Below are 15,825 nucleotides of genomic sequence, written 5' to 3'. Positions count from 1 at the left end.
ATTTTTGACATCACTATAGGGTAGAGCCCCAGGTTCACACACCTACCGCAACACACAGAAAGCTATGGATGAACCAGTGCCAATGTCTACATATCCATCCACAAGTGTATGTCCAATTATCTCTCTGCCCCCAAAAGAGGCAGGCAGACGGCAAGGACAGGGTGCATATGGATGTATGGCCCTTGGTCTTGGTTCACACCAGGGATGCTCTCTTGCCCCTCTGCATCTGCAGTGCATGCTAGTGGGAGCGGGGCTGGTATGACCTGGCTCTAAATAGTTGGCAAAGCTTTTCATAGGCAATACCATACATCAGAGGCATGAAGCAGACTGAGAAGTTGGTAGGTATATACACACGTGAGTTGAGGCCCCTGAGAAGAAACAAACAAACATGCCAAGCAACCAAGGTGAGAACAGAAAGACAACAGGAACACAAAATATGTCTCCATTATAGGAAACACGAGACTCAGATGTTTGCCAGAATATTAAACACAAATACTACAAAATCACTAACAACAATGAATACAAATGGCAGGCATTTTTCTTTTTGAGAAATGCAGCACTCTAATGTCCTTCTGTTCACGTCTGTATATACCTATTACCTATTTGTCCACTTTGTGAATCTGATGGAATAGGCCTCTAATCAGCAACTAATTTTTTAACTGGTATTTTGGATTGATAAAATGGGCCAGCAACACTGACTACATCCATTGACCGATTCCCATTCCAGCTGGGAAACTGAGATTCTTTAGCGGCTCTTTTCTGGCATGGACAGCCAAAGAGGATCTGCCAATTTATGCACCTCACCTATTTTGGCTTGTGAATGGGTGAATGACATAAGGGGAGGCCTATATAAGGTCTGATAGGGCTCAGGAGGCAATGTTGAATGCCAAAGCTGCCATCTGCCTATCTGTAAAATAGACCCCTGCCTACAAAATGTCACGCCGAGTAAACCAGTTAATCTCTTAAAACCTTATAAACAGATTTTGCGAAGATGCTGCTATGGGCTAACATGGCTAATCTCAAATTCCCAAAGAAATGCTCATTCTGCAGTGCCAAGCCACGAGACTGACAGGGCTGCAGATCACAGAATAGGGCAGATGTCCCCCAACCCAGAACCCTCCAGATGTTTATATCTACAACTCACATCATCCCAAGTCAGTGCGGCCAATGGGCAGAGATGATGGAAAGTGTAGTCAAAAACATCTCGATGAGACCCTTGTTGGGGAAGGCTGGATTAGAGTTTTCAAATAGGTTAGACACCCTCTAGTAGATCTTCTATTTCAAACAGGGATAGGCACTCTGTTTCCTAATTAATGGAAGAAATGCTGGAAGTTGGTCCAGCATCTATGACAGAATAACTGTGATCTCTGTATCATGATATTAACAGAAAGATGTGCAAGACTGCAGTATTTAGGTTACAGTAATATGGGATTCTGATTTCACTTATAAATACATAACTCTGTTCTTCTAATTAATGACTAACTTGTCCATTGATTTCATTGGGTCTTCTTTGAGTATAACTAAACGCTTTAAGTCATTTTCATTATACTATGGAGCAGTAAGGAATTTTCGACCAGGATCAGATACATTGTTTTTGTGTGAGAGCTTTTGTTGTTGTCGTCGATAAGATCTCTGTGTTACATGATGTTAACTTGCTGCTTTGGCTACTTTCAGGGTGTACCTTATTAAACTTGCTTTCCAATCCAAGCTGGTTATAATTCCTTCTGCTGTTTTTGCTTGCAATGCAGTATATGTTTAGTTTGATCTGAAACTGCTTGTCTTTTTGAGGGCTTTACCTGTTAGAGATAATGAGGTTGTGGCCCATGCAGGCAGCAATATTGGGGATAATCTAAATGGAGGGGGGACTTGTGGCCCTCCAGATATTCTTGGACTTCAATTCCCATCAGCCCCAGTCAGTATGGCCAATGGTCAGGGATGATGGGAGTTGTAGTCCAGAAACATTTAGAGGGCCACAGGCTCCCCACCCATGATTCTAATGCATGCACAGACAGGACTTCCTATTGTCAGCAACAAAAATGGAGGCCTGAATGCACATAGGGACGGAGGAGGAGGAATCTGCTTTAAATGATTTATACATGGAACATGGCAGTTCTGACCCGAATGAGCTTTGCCTGCATGAGATCACCTCTTGTATTAAGCGCCTACTTATGCCCAGAGCAGTCATGCATTGTCAGTTTTTTAAAAAAAACCCAACTAGTTATATGCAACCCTTCATGTGTTTTATCTATCTATCTCTCTGTCTATCTGTCTATCTATCTATCTGAAAGAGTCAAGGCCCATATAGTACTCTAGTTCTTCAGCATAATTTTATAAATATTCATACATAGGTTTTATACAGTTATATGCATTGTTGCATGCATTTATGTGCTGGTTACTTTAGGAAACCTGGAGTATATATGCAAACAATATGATGCATATAATAATACTTTCAATAACGCATATAATAATGCATATAATATATGAGAATTATCAATACTTTTTAGCAGAAGGGAAAAATAACTAGCTTCTTGTTAAACTCAAGGAGTGGGAAGAGAATTGGGAAATAGCTCGACATCAAGTTTTTCAGAAAATTCCACCCCTAATCATGGCCTGTATCTTATTCTGACTCAAATAAAAGAATTAGACTCTGGATATCTCTCTCAAAGACCTAAAATTCTTCTAGTCCCTAACTGTGGCTTCCAGGAACAAAAGTGCTTAAGTTGATATGTAATGCCTTATGCAGTTGTTTTCTGAAAGCCATAAATAAAACTACCATTGCTAAGAGGGACATTCTTCATACCTCTTCCACTTAGCAACTGTTCACAGTAATTAAGTGCTGCTGTTGCTACTCGCAGTAGCTGGTACTGGCAGTAGCAGCGACAACAGTAGCAGCTCTGCTCTTGAGTGATTGCTTTAACTAGAAACGGTATCTTGGTTCTTCTATAACCAGGACTGGTCTTGAGAAGCCATTCAAACTACCCAAGTACAAGCCTAAATATGTTCACAAAATTAGGGTTGACAGGTCCATGGCCTGAGACTGATCCTGTATCTTTAGGAGACGAGAAGGTCAGCCAAGTGCAAGTGTTCTTGCAACTCTGTAATGGGAAAAACCACAAGGTGGAATTCTCCCTTCCCCCTGCACAACTTTTAAAGATACAAAAGACTTCTTGGAGGCTGGGCCTGGCAACCAAGAGGTCTTCTGCAAAAGTTCTGCAGGAGGAAGGGAGAATTCCAACTTGTGGTTTTTCCCATTACAGAGTTGCAAGAACACCTGCACTTGGCTGACCTTCTCTTCTCCTAAAGATACAGGATCAGTCTCAGGCCAAGAACCTGGCAACCCTAGTTCTCATCCTGCAAGAAAAGGTACAATTTTGTGAAGAAATATTAGCATTTGCATTGTAAGGCACCATGACCCTTTAACAAGGCAAAACCTGTTTAGGTCTTGGTACTATGGATGCCCAGAACAGAACTTTGTTAATTTTACCACATGTATTCTGCACATGTATTTTTCATAGTATCATTCTTAATATTATAACTGTTAGTGTTCCTACGGTGATTACAGGGAAATTGCTGGAGTGTCCACCACAGCAATAAATACTCACTGTTTACGGTACCTGCTAGTGCATTAATATTATTCAATCCAACAGTGGCTCCAGCCAGTCCTTGGAGAGTCCCCAGAGAAGTCAAAGAATTCATGGCCGCTCCAGCTGTAGAGTTTGCCGTTGATGCAGCCACTAAGTGATACAAAAGCAGGACAGGTAAATGGGACATTCACTTATTCACACAGTGACCTTCATAAATGCCATGCACCTCACAACTACCAATCACAGAATTGCTGCTGCAAATATAAGAAAGCAGACAATCCCTGGTACCTGATTGGACAACTTAGGCTTTAAAAACACATAAAGGGGTAGAAGGCTGAAACCAAGGATCAAGTCACATGACACCCCTTTTCAGGACAAATGCACTTTTCCTGGTGAATACATGGTAGATGTACAAGTGTGTGACACAAACCAAAGCTCCAAGGTGGGAAAAACAAGAGTTGTGAAAAATGCAAACATAATAATGGTCTGTTGTCATAACCTATCCGGAGTTAGAGTCCTACCATAGACGGGGAACAATTTGATGCTAGTGAGGTACGAAGAGGAACAAGCAGCACTTTCTTAATTCCAAGTGGCACGCTTGAACAGAATACTGGTGTTATTTTCTAAATATTGTGCAACTCTGGAATAAGATGTAAGAGACTGAACTTAATTGTTTCTTAATGCAGACGTTAAGTTGCTTCCCTTGAGGAAACACATTATTTAGAAATTTGTTGGGAAATTTGAAATCTCTTGGGATAATAAAACTATGATCCCTTGCGCCTATTTTCTGGGAGCAGTGACTGCAATGGGACTTACTTCTGAATAAAGACACATAGTGGTGCACTGTAAGGCTGCAGACCTAAGGTGCATGGGGTGACATCTGAAGGCGGTTCAGTTGCCTAACTAAGTGTAGAATTGGGGGAAGAACCCTCAGGTGTTCCTCTGTCTTTTTTTGGGAGGTGGTTGTTATTGCCTAAAACACTTTCCTCCTCCCATTGGAACCAACTGGAAAATGAGAGGGAGAGATTTAGACTTGTTCAGGAGCGTGTCTAAATTCCTCTTCAGTTTGTACAGTATGATCCTTTGGATCCAAGCCGATTTCTGGTCATCCCTTGGCATGCTCCTGAACTACCCTGACATCCCCTTTGGCCCTACCAAAGTTGGCACTCCAACATTGGTTGGGCCAAGCTGTCAGAGGCTTCAGCAGTGGCAGTAAGGAGGATCCAGCATCAGATCTCCCACTCTGACATCGGAGAGGGATATCCTATATATCTTGGGGCCATAGGATTCCATCCTAAATGTCTCTTGAACCTTTTTTGTTTTTGGCCTTTTATGTTATGCATCTTTTGTGGCCATTTCTGGAAATTAATGTATGTATGGTGTTAATACATTGTTATCATACCACATTATATCAGTCTGACGAATACCACATTTTGTCACTCACCCAGTGTCATATAAAAACACTTGAAGAATTTAGTTCCACAAATTGAACACTGACATGACTGCTGGAGGCAGAACTAGTTGCCCCTCCACTCCCTATATACAATGGCTATGTCCACTCTACTGCTTTAGCAGCTGACATATGGCTCAAAACACAAACAAGGCATATTATTGCAAGTATGATGAAGAAATTTTAAAGTGGTTGAACAGGGACTGCTGCCTACACTTTCACTGCACATGAAATGATGCGTGGGGTTATTAACTTCCATAGGGTACATATATGATGGGAGGAGCTTAGTTTGATGCTGACATGGCAAATGATATATTCATTAACAGTAAGTGGATTATGAAAATCTCTTTGATACTGGGAGTAAAAAAAATGACAAACTGCCGTGTTCCAGAGCTCCCACCACAATGAATCAAACAGATACTGAAACTCTTGTTGTTCTGAATTGAATAATCTCACAGCAGTGCTTAATAAACAGCTGGTAGTTGTCCCTGGATTCTTAGAAAATGTGATGTTGCAATGGTGTAATGCGGTTAGGCAGCTTTTCTTGATGCTGCCATCCCACTGTTGGTTAGCCTAATTGTTACAGAAGGTGAAATGTATAATATTCAGACATCCAGGGGGGTTTGCCTTCTGGAGTTATACCTTGGTAGCACTTTGTCTTGGTCACAGCAAATTGATTATTCCATCCTTACTTTTTTGCAGGGAATATTATCTCCTGAACATTAATACGCTACAAAAGGATAGTATTCAGCAACCAATGAACGAATCATGATGACATGCCCTGGGTATGTTCAATGAAAGTGCACTTGAGCAACTGTGAGCTTATTACTAGGTTACACTCCTTCTCCTTGGCATGCTAGTCTTGTGTCTGCAAGGATCTATTTTTTGTATGGGGCATCATTCCATCACTGATGCTCCGCCCACCTGCCATCGGTAGTGATACAGCCCAGAAACAAGTTAAACCCTCAAAGTGAGAACCATGATTTGCAGATAATGACCAAAAGAATGAAGCAGTTCATCCCCCTCTATTTTTGTATAATAATAATAATAATAATAATAATAATAATAATTTAAGAGGACAAGATCCTGCCTTTAAAAAGAGAATCCACAATATAGGTGTCTGTTTTCTCCATCATGGCCTATAGCAGCTTTCTGTGTGTGTGTGTGTGTTGGAAGATATGATGCTGGGAGATGAATTAAACCGTATATCCCAGCACCATGTCCCCGATCCAATCCCCACCCCCATGGCTGCTCAGGCAAATAAAAATACATTGGGAGATATTACAAATCTCCCATGTCACACCTGTTGTTGTTTTGTGCCTTCAAGTCGATTACGACTTATGGTGACCCTATGACCTCCAACAGCATCTGTCGTGAACCACCCTGTTCAGATCTTGTAAGTTCAGGTCTGTGGCTTCCTTCATGGAATCAATCCGTCTCTTGTTTGGCCTTGCTCACACCTAGTTTAGCCCTAAAAACTCCTGGAGAAACTCATTTTTAGAAGAGAAATATAACACTCTCCCCACCTTAGACTTACAGTATACTTTGAAAAATGGATTTTTTTTTTGCTGTGCAACTAGAACTATGCTGCAATGCTACGCTAGGGAAGGAAAAAAAAAGGTAAAGGTGTCCCCGCACTTGTAGTGCGAGTCGTTTCCGACTCTTAGGGTGACGTCTTGCGACGTTTGCTAGGCAGACCGTATATATGGGGTGGGATTGCCAGTTCCTTCCCCGGCCTTTCTTTACCCCCCAGCGTATGCCGGGTACTCATTTGACCGACCATGGATGGATGGAAGGCTGAGTGGACCTCAACCCCTTTTACCGGAGATTCGACTTCCTCCTTCCATTGGAATCGAACTCCAGCCGTGAGCAGAGCTTCGGCTGCGTTACCGCTGCTTACCACTCTGCGCCACGGAGGGTCTGTCAATTTTGGTTCTTTCGGTTTCTCATTTTTCCAATCTTACATTCAGTTCTGTACATTTCTGCAGCAATTTGCGATTTTCTATATTAAAAAATCCACATGAAAATTCTCCATAATTTTAGTGTGAATTTCTCTGAATTGCAATATACACCCAGTGTCAGAGACAGTATGACTCTGAGTGGCAGTTGAATCACAACTGGGGAAGAGTGCTGCTGTGCTCAGGTCCTGCTAGCGGGCTTTCCAAAGGCATCTGGTTGGCCACTGTGACAACAAGATGCTGGACTAGATGGGCCTTTGGTTTGATCCACCAGGACTCTTCTTATGTTCTTGTCTCACCCCTCCCATTTTGCTAGTTAAAAAATAAATAAAAGCTTTTTGGCATCGATGCCACTAATAACAACACAGGAACTAACCAACAGGTGCCCAAGAAATGTCAATGGCCATAGCAGCTACAATAGCAACTGAAACCTACTCTCCAACATTTCACAGATAAAAAAGGGGGTGTGCTTGGAACACATCCATTGTCATGCATGCCTGATATCACTTCTGGAATCTCCACCCTCTTTCCCGCCACTATACAGTTTGGAAGGTTTCTATGTTGGCATTTGTTTTATTCTATGAAGCTGCCTCATGCCAAGTCAGACCACTGGTCCATCCAGCTCAGTAGTGTCTACACTGGCAGGAAGTGGCTCTCCAGGGTTTCAGACAGGGGTCTTTTCCAGCTCTACTTGGAGATGCGGGGGATTGAGCCTGGAGACTTCTGCTCTGCCCCTGAAGTATGGCCCTCCCCCAGAATATACTTACAGCAGCTGTGGTGAGTGAAAGGAATGTAACTGCATGTGCGCACTGCATGATCATGTATCTCTATGACTGAACCACGACATGGAGGGAAGGCCTCTGGACTTTGCTTAGCAAAACTGTGTAAAAAACCGACCGCCTGCTAGAAAGGTCCTCACTCTCATTTCATCTTCCAGACAGGTATTTGTCAGTTTGGGGAATGACACATAAAAAAGCCATTTATGGCTGGAAGACAACTGCAGCAGCCAAACAGTGAAATAAAAATAGACAGAAGAAAATATCCAACATAACTTTTCCCATTCCCCCAAATTGCCAGCAACCTTACCTGAAGATTAGATCTGTAATGAGTTAACAGTGGCTGATATAATGATCCTGTGTGATCTAAATTTTTTTAAAGATCAAGCCGTATTACATGCCTTCACAGCATCTGATACAAATTGGTTCCATGTGTCAACTTGCGCATTAAATGAAAAAGTGCTTCCTTCACTTACATTCGTCTTGGGACATTCTACATAAAGTAAGAAAAGTGTTGCTAACCTTATTGGGCAGACTCCCTCCGGTTCTGAGCTGGCATGCTGTAAATAACTAATGCCCCTATTACATTACAGTGCCTTTCTAAGGTCTCAGTTAATTAGCATTTGATGGATTAGATAGCCTTTAATATGCCACAAAACATCCAGGTCCACAAAAGTGCCCCAGCAAATTGAGTGAACTGTGAGTCCTGACGCTTGTGGTTGCACTGAGCCACTTAATATTAAAACTCTTTCAGGTGTGCAGTTTTATTAAGCTTTAAATTAATTCTGACGGCATAGAACTCACAGTCTGCTCCTGGTCAGTGCTTCTCATAAATCGCTGTAGAATAAAGGTAGCCTGTCTACCCTGTGTGTGGCGTAGCTGACAGCAGCGCTTGATAACCCCATGAGAGAAAACAACCCCAACAAGCTGGCAGTATATTTATTTATTTATTTAAAATATTTATACCCCGCCCTTTTTCCAAAGAACCCAGGGCGGCTTACAAAAATAATCATGAAGAGTTAAAACAGTAAATATACAAAATTAAAATAGTTAAAATGAATTAAATCAAATACAAGGTAAGAGTTAATTACCAATTCAATTAAAAGCCCGTCTGAATAGGATCGTCTTCACCTTAGCACGGAAGGAAAGAAGTGAGGAAGCTAATCGTACTTCACTGGGGAGGGAATTCCACAATCTGGGGGCAGCCAGCGAAAAAGCCATATTTTGTGTCTTTACAAGAGAAACTTGTGAAAAAGAAGGAGTAGAAAGTAAGGCCTCACTGGATGATCTCAGAGTCCGGGCAGGATCATAGGGGGAGATACGATCTAGCAGATATAGTATATATATACAGTATAGCTGTGCTCTGGTCTGTACGTGCAACCTGTGCTAATAGTCTCTCTTTGGGACCTCTGTGTCTATGTGAGTGTGCCTATGAAGGGAGTGTGGTATATGGATCTGACTAGATGCGGGTGGGCTGGACCCTTCCAGATCCCTTGAATGCATCCCCCACCCATGCTGCAATCTGTAGTGTAGAAAGAAAGAAAGAACAATACGTCCTAACATTTCACTGACAAATGCAACATCCTTATTCTCATACGAAAGATAACTGCCCAACCTCTTTTCTTTTACTCAGTACACACACACACTTGCACATTGCTGAAAGGTTCTGTCCTTTGCTCTGCACTAGTATGCACTGCAGTGATTTAAAAGCCAAACACATCTGTTAAAATATATACCAGAGTACCTACAAAAGGACTACTACAGACAGACTTTTCTATATATATCCCACCACCATTTGAAGCAAAGTTGATGGGAATTATTCATCAGCCTTTCTAAGGATGCAAAGAGCCTTCTGTGTTGTGGTGTTTTTCCTCAAGACAAACTGCTGCAGTATCACCTAAAACAATGCTCCATTTCTGATAGCATCTGTTCATATAAAAGGTTACACCCAGTAGCCATCATGCCATACGCAGAAACACAGGAAGCTGAATCAGACCACTGGTCCATCTAGCTCAATATTGTCTACACTGACTGGCAGCGGATGTGTGGGGTTTCGACAGAGAACCTTTCCCAGCCCTCCCTGGAGATGGAACCAGGGACACTCTGCATGCAAAGCAGATGCTCTACCATCTACAGCTACAGCTCTTCCCCCAAAGTATGACTGAGAGACAGGGCAGGACAATCCAGATAGGAACAGGCTTGATTCTCAATTGCTGGGAACTCTGGGATTGGTCATCATTGTATACCATTACTGTCTCCTATGTAAAAGCAAATTCAGGCTTGCCATTCAAGGGTGCACCAAGCTGGTCTTCTACACACCGTTCTCAGTAGTGTAGTGGCAAATTCAGAAGTGCAGGGTGCCTTCATATTAGTCACCCTTTTTTTGCTGCTGGGTTGAGCATGAGATCCTTGTTAATGCCTTTTCCCACAACAACATACATCCTTAGAAGTCAATAATCATGAAGGGGGAGAGAGTTAGCTGCTGAGAAGAGCCTTCTCAGTGGCTGGCTCACCGCCTTTTATTCTGATTGGCTCCAATCAGCAAGAAAGGACAAGGAAGCATGTTAGAAGACTCTTCTCAGAGGCTAACACACTCCCCTTTCATACTGATTGGCTTGTAGAATGCTGGAGACAGAGGGACCTTGCTGGGACCCAGCTCCCCAAAACGTAAAGGGTGTAAGACCCTCCCCCGAGACCCTGGATGACTACACCCCTGACCATGCCCATTGGAATGACAGGCATTTTGTCAGTGTATCATAACTACTTAGTCAGTTTAACAACAAGGTTTAGGGCCAATCTAGATGTGACAAGCAAGACTCGCGATACAGATCTCTGCTGTTGTTGTTTTAGTTTAAAGCAGCCATGTGCGTATACCTGTGTGTGAATGCACTCACACATTTTACCCTGCAGCAGTGGTAGAGAACCATTTTCACTCTGAGTGCCACATTCCCTGCTGGGCAACTATCCAGCAGCCGCATGCTAGGGGCGTCTGAGGCCAGGGGCAAAAGTAAACAACCAAGGAGCTGGCTCTTTCCTTGGTACGGTCGGCAGCCTTCCTGCCACGCAAAACTGAGAGGCTCCTACCCACACACACCTCTGCAACCAGGCAAGTAAAAGCCATTATTATAGTTCAAGCACACATTCCAGAAAGGCCAAAGCACTCAAGGAGAGTATGGATCAGAGTTAGTGAGGGGCAAGATCTAGGGAGAGTCCCGAGGATGAAATAGAGAGACCTTAAGGGCTACCTTTGCATATGGGCCAGGGGTTCCCTATCTCTGTGCTACAATGTAACAGAAGCTGTGGAGGGGGCGGTGGATGTTAAACTAAAATTAAAAGGAATTTAAAATATAAAATTGAATGGGGGAGAGGGAAAAACACTCCCCTAAAGACACACAACTGCCTTGAACTTCAAAAAGTCATGGGAGACCCTTCTTGGTCATGGATCTTCCACATCACATAATGTGCAGAGGTTGAACAAGATACTGACAAGTTAATTTTACTTTTGATGACTTCTCAAAAACACCTTGAATTAGGTGACTCTACCCACAAATTTCAGATGTATTTATATCACCAAGTATGATAAAATAATTGCCAGCATGTTTCTTATGTAGCAAAATACACTGTGTACCTTTAGATAAATAAGATGCAGGATTTTGAAAGAGCCACCTTCCAAGATGAACCATCGATTCATTTAGAAAACTGTCATACAGGTGCAGCTATTCTTAGAACATTTTTAGAAGCAAATCACAGATAGCACAATGGATGTACTGGCCCATAACAAAATGTCACTGTGGCAGGCTTGAACTGCTTATTGGAGAGACACACATTGTGCCAAGGAGTACAAATCAAGAAAAAAGCTTTTAAAGGATGTTGGGTTTCGACATTTTGTGATGCTTCTCTGCTGAAGCATCCTAAATTTTCTATAAATATGGGCTACATTTCAAACAATTGTGCTCTAAACTTGAATGCCGTTACCTAACAAAGGCAACCTTATGTGCTAGCAGAGCTTGGAAAAGTTACTTTTTTGAACTACAACTACCATCAGCCCCAGCCAGCATGGTCACTGGATTGGGCTGATGGGAGTTGTAGTTCAAAAAAGTAACTTTTCCAAGCTATGGCTATGGGTAACAATGAATAACCCATAAGTCATTTAGCTGCTTCCCAAGGAAGAATAGAAATTCTGTCTGTGCAAATAGATTTTTGAACAGACAAACTGGTCAAGAATGCCAGAGACAATCCTCTACATTTATCTGGGAGATCAATTAATTGTAGGAAAAGAGGCAACAGTTGATTTTATTTATCTTGTACAAAGTTTTAAAGGGGAAAAGTTCCCAAGCCAATCAGGTACTTAACGGGGGGGGGGAAGCTCTGTGGATACAAGCCCCACAAGTGGATAATCTCTCTAATAATCAGTGTGGCTAGAATAGAATGGATCCCTGGAGGATGCAGTGATTGCTGATCTGACCATATTTCATTTCAATTAATTAATCAATCAATTAATTAAATTTATATCCTGTCCTTCCTCTTAGAAGGAACCCAGGGTAGCCATAGTGAACCTGGTCCTCGCATTTTCTTCTAGAAGCAGCAGCTGATGCCATGGATGGTCTAAAACGTTTTGGTACCCGAGGCAAAAATATATATAAAAAAATCCAAAGGGCCCCCTTCAACTGATGATCGTGGGGCACATTCCACTGGGGCGTTCTCCTTCATGAGCCTCATTTAAACTAGCAGGTGCTGTGTTCTTGCACTACACTTGTTAATGCAGCTGGCACGTGAGATTTTCCCAGTTAATTGTGACTCATGAGTCAGATCCAGAGCTTGGAAAAGTTACTTTTTTGAACTACAACTCCCATGAGCCCAATCCAGTGGCCATGCTGGCTGGGGCTGATGGGAGTTGCAGTTTTAAAAAAGTAACTTTTCCAAGCTCTGGTCAGATCTGACTGTCTCCTTTTCCTGCCACCCGTAAGGGCATCCATAACTTGCCACCTGAAGCACCTGCCTCTGGCTAGCACAAATGGGGTATGCCAAAGAGTTTGATTATCTCCGTTTCAGTAGGGAAATAATATAATTTGCCCATTGCACCCTGCTTCCTTCCCTGTGATCCTCCTGAGATGGCATCAGTTAGTGCTAGTTCCAAGAAAGATACCCTTAGTATCCTTTTCTCCTTGTCATCGCCATCACCCTTTTGCTCCTCCTTTCCCTCTGGGCCTAATTTCCACCATCATCCAGAAGAAAAGGGCAAGTGATTGAACAAGCATTGGCGACTACTATTCTGCTTCCTCACTGTGGCTATGCACTGGGGGATGAGTGACATTTCCTTCGGATTTAACTCCTCATGCGTCATGGCCCTCACCCCAGCATCACCCTCCAGACCCCTTGGCAAGCAGAGCTTGGAAAAGTTACTTTTTTGAACTACAACTCCCATCAGCCCAATCCAGTGGCCATGCTGGCTGGGGCTGATGGGAGCTGTAGTTCAAAAAAGTAACTTTTCCAAGCTCTGTTGGCAAGTTTGCTATGGGGTGTGGCTCACAAGTTGCAGACTAGTGCTGAAAATAGAATATAAGAGCCCTGCTGGATTAGAGGTGTGTGTGTGTACACACGTGTGTAGGGTAAGAACAGTGGAGGATTCTGACAGAAACGGAAACGGGTGCAAATCGCCAAAGTCTGCTTACTTATCCCATGTCTAGAATGGAAACCAATCCAGGAAATATGATCAGTATCTGCTGTTGTTGTTTTCAGTACACGAAGGATATGTAATTGATGATGTCCCCCCCCCATTTTCATTGCATTTCCTTTGCAGTGAAATGGTGTGGAAGAATGCAATGGTAATATAATTAATTATGTAAAATTCCTCCACAGTGAGCCAAAATAAGTTTTTTTCAGGAGCTGAACTGCAGTGGAATGGAAACAGCCCTGAATGCAACAAACTGGAGTTGGATCAGAAATTAATGCCTTCTTAAATCCATAGCGGGGGTGGGCTCAATGTGGTCCAATGTTAAATTAAAAACGTGGAGTTCAGTCCTCGGCATCTCCAGGTAGGGCTGGGAAATATCCCTGCTTGACACCTTGCAGAAGAGAAGTAACGCTGAATGCTAGTCCCTTCTGTCTAAGGTCTTGAGTGGGAGACCTGAGCTGAAAGCCCAATGCTCCTTACTGAGGCTTGCCAAGACCAGCCACACCTGCAAATCCTATAAAATGGTACATTTTAAGTTTGAAAAATAGAAATGGGCTGCCTTCAAGTCAATCCCGACTTATGGCAACCCTATGGAGAGGATTTTCATGGTAAGCGGTATTCAGAGTCGGTTTTACCATTGCCTTCCTCTGAGGCGAAGAGGCAGTGACTGGCCCAAGGTCACCCAGTGAGCTTCATGGCTATGTGGGGATTCGAACTGTGGTCTCCCGGGTCGTAGTCCAACACCTTAACCACTAAACCACATTAGCAAGTGCTAATTAACATGTATAGACGCAAAATTTAGAAATCATTAAAATGTAAATGTACTGCCTTCAAGTCGATCCTGACTTATGGCAACCCTACGCATAGGGTTTTCATGGTAAGCGGTATCCAGAGGTGGTTTACCATTGCCTTCCTCCGAGGATGAGAGGCAGTGACTGGCCCAAGGTCACCCAGTGAGCTTCATGGCTGTGTAGGGATTCGAACCTTGGTCTCCCAGGTCGCTGTCCAACACTCTAACCTCTATACCACACTGGCTCTCACATTTTAAGTTTACAGGCTTATTAATCACAGTTTTTAGGTCAATAAGTTACATAGCCAAAAAGTGTTCCTCCCTTAAAGTGTATTGCCACTTGTAATAAAACACAAAATTGCCTTCAGATGCAAGACAATGGAATGTTTGATATAATGCAATATCCCCCCCCCATCCTCTTGTGACTGAAAGAAAAACAAAAATAAATACATAAACGGAGGGGACAATCCCTCCCTACCATCAGCGAAAAGCAAATATAAATGTTCCATTATAGTCCAGGTTTTAATGGAAATGCTTTAGAGATGGTACATGAGGCTTTATGGAACCTAAATGCATCTTCCACTGAGCAGAGAACAACCAGGAAGAGCTTTTATTCAGGTTTACAAAGTATTTAATGGAGTGGAAAATGTAGAGCCAGATAAGAAAGTTGAAATCAAAGGACATATTAACAAGGGTTGTTTCTGGGTTAGTTGTAGAGTTTCTAAGGAGGAACGATGCTATTAAACCAATGCTTTAATTTGATAGGATTCAAAGAGGGCTAAACCATTTGTTGGTATTGACTTTATGTTTCTTTGAGATCTCTATAGTCAATATAGAGAACAGCCTTATGGATGAGAGCCAGGTTGAACATGCCAGCAGACTAATCAGCCTCTTGGGTGCCCCAATTCACCCTCCTTGATGGAAGGGGCATGCAAATGAAGGACCTTACTGCTTTCTGCATGGTTGGCTCTGCACACAAAGAGTCAGCATACACCGGAATCCTCAAATGGAATTGCTGGGGCCTGTGACAGGGAGACATCTTTGCCCTGTCTTGGTAGCAACAAATCTTAAGCCAACCCAACTTTCCACAGTGAACATAATCTTAGAACCTGGCTATGTGATACACTCAAATTTTCCGTGGACAGACAAAAGAATCTAGAGATCACTGTACACCGCTGCCTGGCTTTGTCCATTTTTTGTTCTGTGCTCATTTTATCTCTCATTATCAGCTAATTCTCCCCTCCTACTCATCCTTTGAATCCCTAGGGACAATTAGCCACTAAAGGAGAGATAAAATAAACAGAAATAAATAATGGATACAGGAAGGTGGCTAGAAACTCTACGATCCACTTTTCTTTGTCTCTCTGGGGAAACTCTAAGAATAGAACTGGGACCATGAATGACTACTTTTCACAGGATGAGGGTAAGGTGTACCAAGACTCTTAGATGGGGCCACACACTAGCCAGAGGGACACTGATTACATCTAAGGGCCAATTTTACATGATTCCATGCAGTGTGTCATGGAAATGGACTGCCTTCAAGTCAATCCCAATTTATAGAGACCCTATGAATAGGGGTTTTCATGGTAAGCG

At 42.7% G+C, this 15,825-nt stretch overlaps 1 protein-coding gene across 19 annotated transcripts in view; it reads right to left on the bottom strand.

Moving 5' to 3' along the window:
- The window catches only part of CELF2 (CUGBP Elav-like family member 2), a 672,363-nt gene that overhangs the window by 27,047 nt on the left and 629,491 nt on the right, over nucleotides 1-15,825 (bottom strand). For 13 of the 19 annotated variants that reach the window (XM_061638323.1, XM_061638322.1, XM_061638327.1 and 10 more), the window contains one exon: nucleotides 3,603-3,734. In XM_061638323.1, the coding sequence (XP_061494307.1) occupies nucleotides 3,603-3,734 (132 nt within the window). The remainder of the gene's footprint in view (nucleotides 1-3,602; nucleotides 3,735-15,825) is intronic. The other 6 variants (XM_061638318.1, XM_061638328.1, XM_061638321.1 and 3 more) reach the window with 1 other exon arrangement.

Source organism: Rhineura floridana, chromosome 8 (genome assembly GCF_030035675.1).
Source record: "Rhineura floridana isolate rRhiFlo1 chromosome 8, rRhiFlo1.hap2, whole genome shotgun sequence".
Classification (NCBI taxonomy): Eukaryota; Metazoa; Chordata; class Lepidosauria; order Squamata; family Rhineuridae; genus Rhineura; species Rhineura floridana.
The sequence above is the reverse complement of the archived record's forward strand: the minus strand, read 5'-3'. Positions and strand labels throughout refer to the sequence as shown.